Genomic DNA, 11,458 nt, shown 5'->3' with positions numbered 1-11,458 from the left:
TCTTCTTATGGGTAAATCGAACATGTTTTCTAACCATAGTCAATTAACTAATCTAGTCAATCATCATCATAAATTTTTCTCAAATTCTAAAATGAAAAACTAACTTTAAATTTGAAAAAAAATCATAATTTTTTCATGCACATTCACTAAAGTAAACATATATTTCTACGATATCAAAATTTTTAAATATCATATATATTTTATAAAATATTAAATTAAAATAATATGTTTATATTTTATTATAATATAATTTATTAGTTAATTTTTTAAATAAAAATAGATTTTCAAAATTTAAATTAGGTTAAAATTTACAAAATCCTTTTGAAAAATTTTTTATATCATTTTAAAAAATTTAAGTAAAAATTTCTATATCATTTTAAAAAATTAAATAAAAAACTCCATATCTTTTTAAAATATTGAGTAAAAATTTTCATATCATTTAAACAAATCGATTTATTAATCTATTCATCAATTTTTTTTCTATTGAAAAAAATTATTATACTATTAAAATTTTATATTTATAAAAAATAAAAAATAGAGAATCATAAAGGCCATTACCATGTCAATCCGATACGGAGAAAAATTCTTGTTATTGAAAATAATATTTTTATTTTATACAAACATAAAGTTTTTAATAGAAAATAGATTAAAAAAAATTTTTTTGATAGAAAATAGATTAATAAATATTTTTTTTTGAAATGATATGGAAATTTTAGTTAATACTATAAAACGATATAAATTTTTATTTAATTTTTAAACCGATACATAATTTTTTACTTAAATTTTGGAAAATGGTATAGACTTTTTTAAAAAAGATTTTAGAAAGTTTAACTTTATTTTAAAAAAATATATATTTTTGATTAAATTATTATTTTACACTTAAATCATATTATAATAAAAAATTATTTTTAAATTATAATATTTTTTAAAATATATTTAGAAGATAAAAACTATTTTTTTCTTTCATTAATTTTATTTATTTATTTTTATTTTCTTTTCTTTTTTATAAAATATATTTTACAAAATATATTTGAAAAAGGGAAAAGAAAAATGTATTTAATATTTTTAATAGAAAGTAGTTTTTTCTAGAGAAAGTAATATTTTTTTATATGATTTATGAGTAAAATAATATTTTTAATAAAAAAATATAATTTAAAATGATATGGAATTTTTAAAAAAGGATTTTGAACTATTTACCTTAATTATAAATTTTAAAATCTACTTTTTATTAAAAACAAACATATTTAACTAATAAATTATATTATGATAAAAAATATAAAAATATTATTTTAAATTTAATATATCACAAATATATATAAAATATAAAAATTTTAAAATAGTAGCTTGCTAATTCCCTAAATTTAAGTAAAATTCTATTTTAATTCTTTCGTTTATCACGAGATGCTAGTTGATGTCATACAGATTCCATCTATGTAGCCTTAATTGCCATTTATTGTCAATTTAAACAATTGTGTAGATGAAAGGATTAAAAAAATGATTATTTTGAGCAACTGAGATTCAATTAAAATTTTTTAAAAATTAAGAACCCAAATATAAGTTTATTTAAAGTTTAAGAATCATGAATATTATTAACTCTTTTAAAAAATTTGTATACATCAAAAATTTCAAAATCAATTAAAAAGTCTAGATTTTATTTAATAAGAAAAATGATATAATTTGAAAAGCTTACATTAAGTAAACCTTGTCAAAATAGAACCTAATGTTGAGAATATTTATTTGATTTGTTACAGAAAACATTATAGCTCAACGTCAATTTTTTTTTTCAAAAATAAAAGCTCCAATCAAATGAAGCTCATTGAAAATTTTGTTTTTCAAAATAAAAAGGTTGAAATTATATTAAGTACAAGAAAAATAAAATTGATTTGAATATCAATTGAACTTGCATTTAAATTCAAACAAATAATCTTTATAATTAATTTTTGATTTGATAAATATAAAAACATTTTAAGCAAATTTAATTTGAAGAAAAAACTTAAAATGTTATCATTTTAAAATAATAAATAATTCAAAACTAACAAGTTCAATCATTACGAATTTTAGTTATTTTGAATTCGTGTAAGTTCGACTTGTTGATTTTTTACGGACTAAATTAAATTGCGTAAGGTTTGGTTTCGAGTGGTTTCGATTAAATTTGTTAGCCCTACCAGAGGCTGAATTCAATATTAAATCATTAAATCATGTAACATAATGAGAATTTTTCATCATTAATTAAAAAATATGGCATGCCATTGTGCCGTTCAAGCAAAAACGAGAGAGAAAGCCCAAGATGAGATTTAGCCCCAAAGGATAGAAGCAGCCCAAGAAAGAAAAGGAAGTGGGGAATATTGTAGCTTTCAAAATTTTGTTAAAATTAAAGCAACAGATTAGTGAGTAAACGGTTGTTTGTGGGTAGACCATCAGATCCAATCCAACCTCGAGGAATTCCGAGAGAGAAAGAGTTGGAAAAGATGGAGAAGATTAACCATGCGTTTGAGAAGATGAAAATGCTGGTGGGAATGGAGATGGAAGATGAGCAACAACAGCCTGCTATTGAAGACGGAAACTCCTTCTCTTTCATGGACGACTTCAATCGCCACTGCACCTTGACCACCAAACAGGTTTTGCTTTCTCATACTTACTTGCTTTCTCTTCTCGGAGCTTAAGATCCGGGCCACTTTCAAATTGGCTTGAAAACACTCAATGCGGATTCATCTTTTGTCAACCCCTGATACTCTGTGTAATTGTTGTGCGTTCTTTTATTTTAACGAATGACTTTCTTTCTCTCTTGCTTCAGAGGTTTTATGGGTTTGCAATCTGCTTGGTTGCTGGGTTAACGTGTACACTCCTGGTAAGTATTATCATATAATAACTATGGAGTTAGCTTTTTTTAACCTAATGCATTACCATATGTCCTGGAAAATTACCATTTCCTAGCCATTAATTTTCTTGAAGCACAAACTACTAGTATATCGGATGAGATAAGTGATACAAGGCCTAAAAATTTCCTTAATGAACCTATTAAAAGTTTCTACTCTTCTGGAGGTTTGATTGATAGCTAGTTATATTGATCACAAGCTTCGAAGTTCAGGTTCCATGAGGTGATTTTGGTTGTTTGCATTCCTTGCAATAGATTCACATTTTGAAACTTTCTCTGTGAATTATGACTTCTTTTCCAAGGAAACTTGCTTTTACTTGAGAAATTGAGAAGCATGTGAAATTAGAAATATTTTCAATGTTTGCAACTGCTTCAAAATTATGGTGGCAAATTTACAATTTCTTACCTTGCATCTTCTTGAGTCTTGACAATTTAAGTGTTTGCTATTGTTTCTCTTCTATGTCGATTTGTTTTATTGTTGCATTGACTTTTGACGTATAGAGTTTCATCAGAAGTTTGAAATCTTAGTATCTTAGCTTGCATTAGTATTGCAGATTCCCTAAAACATTATTTACTTTTAAATTATAAATAAGTCACTTAACATTTTTGCACTTTCTACTTTTCAACATATCATTTTAGTTATTGGTATTGTTTATTTGTGTTGCCAAAAAAAAAAATGGAAGTTCAGTCCTGCATGCTTTTCTGGCTATGGGACAGTGCTTTAAAAATTTTATGTACTTATATTGCTTCAGTTTGCATCATTGAATTTGTTGTTGTTGAATAAACTAATCTAGTTTTGCTTTCTCTTGCTTATCTCACAGTCGATCCTTGTTTTCTTCCATCCAATCAAGTTTGGAATCACATTTACATTTGGCAATTTGCTTTCGCTTGGCAGGTTTGCATCTAAATTTATATATATATATGTGTGTGTGTGTGTGTGTGTATCTATTTGGCTTCTAATTTGTTGGTTAAAATGATTATGCATTTATGTATGTCTGCATGTGCACATGGTCGTGTCTCACGGTTCAGTTTTTTGTTAGCTTTGTTCATGCATTGTATTGATTTTGGTGGTTTATATAAATTATTAAAGTGTGCATCAGATTTTCTCTACTTCTCATTGAAACACTGTTTGGAAGGAGGGAAGGAAAAAACAGAATAAAGGGAACATGAAAACTGTGCGATTCAATGGTTGTTTGGTAGATCATAGTGCAATTGGGAGGAAGGGAAAGAATCTGGGTTAAGTGTTCTCTTTTCATTTTCCTTCCATAGAGGGAGTAGAACTTTGGTGTGAAAGAATACATTGTATGTTACCATTTTTCTTCCAAATTAATAAGGGAAATGAATATTTCCCTCTTTTCCTTCCATCCACTTTCCTTTGTTCCGTTTTCTCTCCTTCCTAGTAAAGTGTTACCACCAACATAAAGGATGCAAATTTTAGTAAAGTTGCAAGGGACTCATGTACTTCTTGATCATTAGGTACATGTATGTAGTGAAGTTTTGCTGTTTCCATGCTGGGTGAGACTATTACTACTCTTAAATTTAGTCACCTTTGCTCCTTAAGAATTGAATGTAGTCTATTTTTTCCTCATTTTCCCTTAACTTTTTCTTTTCATTCATTGGTTTTGCATCTTTATGTAAAGATCCCTACTCTTCTTTATGAACCTTTCTTTTCACTCCTTCCTATGAAGCACGAACACCCATCTCCACTAGTTATATAAGGGAGAGACAACTTTTGCTGCTCTAACTTTTAACGTGGATTGTGAACTCTTTAAAGACTGCTGGTTTCTTTGTTGTTTTAACATTTATGCAATTTCTTTGTGTTACATAGTCCCTTTTCAAAAGTAGCTCCATTTCTTTCCTTTTATAATTTTTCATTGTGGCTATTGTATTTATTTCAGATGCTAAGTTGGAGTCTTTTGTATGGCAGCACAACATTCCTCATTGGCCCAAAAAGGCAGGTGTCAATGATGCTTGATCCTGTTCGTATATATGCAACAGCCATATATCTTGCAAGTATGATTATTGCTCTGTTTAGTGCTTTCTATGTAAGTCACTATTAGCCTGCTATTGTCCATTATTAACATTCTGCATCCCTTTTCTTTTACATTCTCTATAGGTTTTAGTAATTGTAGAGTGTGACAGGTTAAGTGATAACCTTAGCTCTCCCTTATTGGACAGGTTCATAACAAGCTACTTACATTTTTGGCCATCATTTTGGAATTTGGTGCACTGATTTGGTACGTCAAAATACTGAAATTCCATCTATGTGTTAGGTCCATTTTCTCAGAATTCAAGTTGGTCATATATTTTATTTATTACTCGTCCCATAATCATGGTTCCCACTAAAAATTTGTGAATGAGATCCTACTCAAAATGTGAGGCATGACATATTACACATAACATCGCACTTTTTCTTGCACTCTTTCTCAGATGATGTGCTTGTGACAATTGCTTTGTATTGACTAACGTGTAAAGGTGAACAGCTGAGGGATAGTAAGAAACTATGATTGCTTAATGAGAACACTAATTTCGGGTGAAATACACAAACCTCCCTGAATAAAAAAAAGAAAGGACACTGACCTCCATCTAGTTTGAAAATGCCACTTTACCCCCTTGAACATTAAGAGAGTGAGTCAAATTGTTATTCCTGTCATCTCCAATGCCACAACAGTTTAATTCTGCTACATTGCCCAAGCTTTTTTTTACATATTAAATCTTTATTTATTCCTTAATGTGCCATTTATTTACCCTCTCTATGCTCACAATCTCCCACGACGGGAAAAAAAAAATCTCTCCGATGATAATACAATATCTCTTCAAATTTATGAAAAAAAAATGTAAACCTAGTCTTTTTTTGGTGGTTCGAATTGAAGGAGCAAATTTTTCAAAGCCATTTCTTTTGCCTCCAATTACCTCTCATCTTGATTTGGGATTCCATGAATGGAGTTTCTAAATGCACCACAATTTTTGCTCTTCGCAACCCACTTTTTTTTTTTTCAAAATTTTTTGTAAGTGAAATTATTTAAATATCCTTCTTATAAGTTTCTCGATATTTATATCCGATAAGTTTTATAACTTGTAGGAAATTCATTTCCGAAAAGTTATATGATTTACCTGAAATAGATTTTCGAAAAGTTATAAAACTTTTCAAAAAAGAGGAGTGCGAAATTTTAAAAAAATTTACAAAAAGAGAATTTTATTAAAATTTTTTATAAATTAGTATAATAAAAAAATTATTATTAGAAAAACTTATAAATTTAAAAAAAAGTTAATCTTAATATTTTGATTTTAGAGAAAAAATAAAATCTTATGAGACTCTAATTAAATATTTCATTTCTTGATATTATGAAAGGTGATGAAAAATTATCGAGTTTGATCAACATATAAGAGCTAAAACTCTTTAAAGCTATACAAGTAATACTACTGAATACTACATAATTTTTTCAAAATCTAGTATCCTAATTGAAAAAATCTATTGTGATAAGTAAATTGAGAGACTTCTCCAAAGTGTTTAGTTTAGTTAGAGCTATTATAAAATTTTAATAATCAATACAAAAAAATATTTATTAAAAATGATAAATTTTTAAAAAAATTACATTTACTATTTTATCTTTAATTTAATTAGAGTTGCATAAGTTTTTATTATTTTTCTAAAATCAAAATAGTAAAGTTAATTTTTTTATTAATTTTAAAATATGATTTTTCTAATAATAACTTTTTTTATTACACTAATTTATAAGAATTTTTAATAACATTTCTTTTTTTGTAATTTTTCTTTAAATTTCACTTTCTTCTTTTATGGAAATGGATTTCCGAAAAATCATAAAACTTAACGAATATAAATATTTGAAAACTTGTGAAAGGGTAATTAGGTAATTTTATTTAGGAAATAATGAATTTAAAAGGTTTTACCTTATCCGAGAAATAATGAATTTTCATGACTAACATAAAACTTATTTGAGAAATGATGAATTTTCATGAGAGCAAAAGAGGGGTTTTTGGTTATCGTAGGAATATAAAAGGTACAATTTTACAATTTTACCTCTTTTTTATGACTAAGATAAATAGGAAATTGAGGCATAATTAAGGGTTTAATATGATATCTAAAATGAAAAAAAGTTGAGCTAATGTGGCATTGGGGCTGACAAAGCTAATGATTTGACTAACTCCCCTAATGGTCAAAACTCAAGGGAATAGGGTAAAGTGGCATTTTCAAACTAGACGAGGATTTGTGTCATTTACTATTTTGTGAAGGGGGTTGTGTATTTCACCCCACTAATTTTGGGACATCCAATACTATAGGGACTCATTCTAGATGAGGGTATATATAGTTTCCTATTTTGCGTCCTAGTGGACTGTCGTTTTGCAATCAATAAGATTTTGTTTAAACTTTGAAATAGTCTCTTAGGTGAAGTTTATAACTAAAATATATTTAAGAGTAAAGACCATGAAAAGAAAATATAAACTGTAAATTGATTAATTTTATTGAAGAGATCCATAATATATAAAATATTTAGGAAAATATATCTACATGCAAATTTTAATGGAAAGTTTGATTTTAGATAAATAGAAAATTACTTAATTTCTTATACACATGATTCACTGAAAATGAACTATAAATCAGAGGTTCTGGTATTCAGTTTGTGATTTCATTTTATAGTTTTTAATCAAGAACTTTACAAATTTCATGTAAAAATACCTAAATGTTACCTTAGATATACCTAGTTCTTACTTCTTAGATGTATTTAGGATTTTGTCCACGGAATTGATTAGTTATATTGGTTTTTGAGGCAATGATGCCTTATTTCTTTGATCTCTCTCATCTTATTGTTCTTTCTATGGTATTTTGTACTTTGCTGCATTCTCTAAATCTCTAGATGTATTTTTGGAGTTCTCTTCTTTCATACATGTATAAATACTTGCATTAACATAACAGACTTTCCTATGGTTAAACACCTCAAGCTTTCAATTGATTTATTGTTTATTGTCTAAAATTTTCTGTTGATACAGTTTTGACATTGAGAAATTCCTTGATTTCTGATGTATTAGCTTTCTAGTCTTAAGAAATGGAGAGCCTTAGTGATCTCCAGCTCTACACACTTCTTCTTAGGGATGGTAACAAGGTGGTGTGGTTTTTGTCTGCCCAACTCTTTAGCTTCTCCAGCCAAGCCCACCCCAACTGACCCCAGATTATCACTTTGATACCTGACCCTGACCTTAAGAAAATGTTTATAACCCATATCTGACTTGATCCAACCCAATATTCATTTTAATGATTTTAGTTTAGTAAAATATTCATGATTTTTTTTTTGTATGAATTATATCCTTGTAATATATTAATGTATTTTATTATTAAGTTAATATCTTAAATTAACATATTAAACAATAAACTTATTAAGATATAATATATAAATATAAAATTAAAAAAACAATAAAATATATTATTTTTATACATACCTTGAACCTGACCCCAATTTTCAAACAAAGAAACACATCCCAATCTAAGTACGAGTTGTTTTATCATCTCTATTTCTGCTCACAAGTGCAAATAGTAGTTTCTCCACATACAACCCATTAAAGAGAACAACAGAGCCGGACTCCCTCAATTTTTCCTTATATCTGGATGTTAACTATGATGAATGGAATAGGGTTGACGAAGTGGAGAGGGAATCTTATCATGTAAATGAAAGATTCCTATCAAGAAGTTAAAAGTTTTATGAATATTTTATTTAAATGGTTACATGTAAATATAATTTATCTGTTAGATTACTTGTTGATAAAAAGAAATTTGTTGAAATTAGAATTTTATGATGGATTTGTGGTAATATAGAAAAATGAAAATATGAGAACTAAGAAATGCAGGTTGCACAAATTCTGCATAAGTTGAGGGAGCAACATCTCTTAATGTTTTTCTTACATGATCCATAGGTATAGCTTGAGCTACATCCCTTTTGCAAGGTCCATGGTTTCAAAGATCATGTTAGCGTGTTTTGACACAGAATTTTAATCTGATTACAAGATTATCTTGTATGAATCTGCTGGTGGACTTTCTTGTGTACACAAAGAGGGAGGGTAATCCAGATGTATCACTCCATAAAACTGGTGCATGAGATGTCTATGTAGGAACAGCAAGTCTGAGAAACAAATTTTCCTTGCAAAATCCCTCCTGCTGCCCTTAATTTTCTTAGTTATGACTAGAGAGAGATGTTGCTTTGATTATTGAAATGAGAATTTTGATTTGTTATCAATGTAATTAAGCAATATAGTGTGATGCAGATTATAATCCCTGGTTTATAAGAGAAGGTAAGACACTCATCTTATTTGTTAATCTATGACACTGCAAAATATCATATGGTTTAAACAAGTTGTGCATTTTGAGATATGATAACCTGGCCAATTTAATTCTTCAGCTAACTGAAAATTGCTATCAACAGCAAAAGTGCATTTTGTAAATTCGGATTTGAATTTAAATTGAGAGAGATTTTAAATCCTTGATCTTTTTTGAAACAAAGGCACGAAATTCATCTCTATGGAACTGGAAGGTACTAACAGCTTGCCACTGTAGTAATTGGATTTGCTGCTAATGATATTCTTTATTGCTCAAAGGGTGCAGACAGGAAGTAATTCATGGAAATTCAATTAAAATTTTCCGTTTTATTAAAGATTTCTATGCTACTTACTAGTTTGTTTTAATCTATCATTAAATATTTTTTTACTCTTGTACTTGAAAAGAAGAACAGCACATTTATCTGTCAAACGTTAACTCTAATACTATGCCAATCGAATCGAAGGTGAATAGATTTGCCTGCATTTTCTTGATTCTCACAGAAGAGCCTTTTTTTGTTTTTCCTTGTTAGAAAGATATCTTGCGAAAAGCCTTACTCAGAATTATAAATATAGAAATCTTCTTTCATATAAACACAGACACCATCTTCATATGCACAAAGCAATTCCAATGATCAAAACTTGAACTTCATATTTTAATTCTCAAAATCCATGTTTTGAGTTTCTTTATGCACGAAAAAGAATTCTCAAAACATAGATTTTGCAAAGGAAAATAAAAAGCTTGAATTTCGGATTCTAACTTTCAAATAGATGGCTTGAGATTATCAAATTATAAAAAAATAAAATAAAAAAAAAAATTCCAAGCCCAACAGATTTTTTATGCACCAAAAATATCAAAACAATTTTGTCCTGATAATGTGCCTTAAGAAAAAGTAAAATTGGCTTAAATATCTTGTATTTATTAATAATTTCTTTAGGCTTAATGGACTCTAGACCATTGCACACCCAAAAGATGAAATAAAAAAAAAAAAATTTGAAAAAAAAGAAAAAAAAAATCTGGAAAAGAGGTGAAAACGAAGTATTGAGTAATTTTTTCGATTGAATAACTGAATAATTTAAGAAGCAGAATTAGTTAAACAATATTTAAATTCATATATTAAATGCCATTTATAACTTTTTATTTTATATGTTTACTATCATTTAATTAGAATTTTATGCCAATTCTTTAACTGAATTGATATTTTTTTTATTTGGTAATACAAATCTTCACTGATGATACAAAACTCAACTTTGCTGGGTAAAAAAAAAATGAAAAGAAGTACGAATAAAATTTTTTTGATCTAATGGATATCCTATGCTTCAACTTTGGCATTCTTTTTTTATCAAAAAAGAAAAAATAAAAATGAAACTTCGGCAGTCTCTATTAAGCAGAGGTTATTAATCGAATTTCACATTAGAATAGGATGAGATTTCAAAATCATTTCCCAAATCCTAAACAGTATATAATGAAATATAATCACTTACAAGGCAGAATGAAGTTCAATTTTTCAATATCAAATATGAGAAACCCAGGTAACGTCTCCTTTTTATTCTAATTTTTTAAAGAAAAAAAAAACTGATATAATGATGAAATAAAAAACGCATCATATCTGAAATAAAAAGAAAAGTAAAGAAAAGAAAAAAGAGATTGAGATCATCAGAGACTTAAATACGAGGAATCATAGGATGAATCCATCATGTTGTTGGTCTTTCAGACTCATCATTTGATCCATTATTCTCATCCAACCAAAACAAAAATTTACCACCTCAGTTTATTTTTTCTTAATGGAAACTATCTTTTTCTTAAAAAAAAAAAAAAAAAGAGAGAGAAGAAAGACAACTTCAGAAGGAAAGAAGGGGCAGATGAAGGGACAGTAGAAGAGGGAATGGGAGTGCATTTTATAGATCAACAGCCAACTCCTCCTGCCTCATCCTTAAACCCTAGAAGTTGCAAAAGGATACCTTGCGTCCATTGATTTGGATAGCACTAAACGCAGCGTTTTTAGCGATTGATGACTAGACCTGCCATTTTTGACTTAGGCGTCCCAAAACAACTGTCCCCAATCCAGTCTAGTCAGATCTAAATCAATTTGACATAAAAGCTAACAACTCCAATATGTTTTAATTCAATTAAAAAACAATTCGAAAATAAATTAATTTAAGAAATTAATTAGAAGTAATATGAACTTAAATTAAAATATTAATTTCATAAAAATAATACAAATTATTAATTTATTTTAGTTTTTTTAACTTTAATTA

The 11,458-nt window shown here is 27.7% G+C and overlaps 1 protein-coding gene and 1 non-coding gene across 2 annotated transcripts; one reads left to right on the top strand and one right to left on the bottom strand.

The window, feature by feature from the left end:
- Positions 1 to 2,356: 2,356 nt before the first annotated feature.
- On the top strand, positions 2,357 to 9,203 carry LOC111292942 (uncharacterized). The gene is made up of 6 exons (XM_022885597.2): positions 2,357 to 2,618; positions 2,795 to 2,848; positions 3,697 to 3,770; positions 4,803 to 4,920; positions 5,054 to 5,112; positions 8,804 to 9,203. The coding sequence occupies exons 1-6, from the start codon at positions 2,469 to 2,471 to the stop codon at positions 8,880 to 8,882; spliced, it is 534 nt and encodes a 177-aa protein (XP_022741332.1). The 5' UTR covers positions 2,357 to 2,468; the 3' UTR covers positions 8,883 to 9,203.
- A 1,648-nt stretch (positions 9,204 to 10,851) lies between these two features.
- On the bottom strand, positions 10,852 to 10,930 carry LOC149516429 (small nucleolar RNA Z199). Its single transcript, XR_016346042.1, has one exon. It is a non-coding gene; the product is annotated as a small nucleolar RNA Z199 (small nucleolar RNA).
- Between the last annotated feature and the right edge of the window lie 528 nt (positions 10,931 to 11,458).

Source organism: Durio zibethinus, chromosome 10 (genome assembly GCF_047325235.1).
Source record: "Durio zibethinus cultivar Kanyao isolate XHJ-2024 chromosome 10, ASM4732523v1, whole genome shotgun sequence".
Classification (NCBI taxonomy): Eukaryota; Viridiplantae; Streptophyta; class Magnoliopsida; order Malvales; family Malvaceae; genus Durio; species Durio zibethinus.
Note: the sequence above shows the minus strand (reverse complement) of the source record. Positions and strands in the feature narration are given on the sequence as shown.

Bases quoted from the DNA above. Each gene is read 5' to 3' on its own strand.
- LOC111292942 (XM_022885597.2), top strand. From the start codon at position 2,469: ATGGAGAAGATTAACCATGCGTTTGAGAAGATGAAAATGCTGGTGGGA. The intron at 2,619-2,794 runs GTTTTGCTTTCT...CTCTTGCTTCAG, and splicing joins GCACCTTGACCACCAAACAG to AGGTTTTATGGGTTTGCAAT. The intron at 5,113-8,803 runs GTACGTCAAAAT...CATGATCCATAG, and splicing joins GAATTTGGTGCACTGATTTG to GTATAGCTTGAGCTACATCC.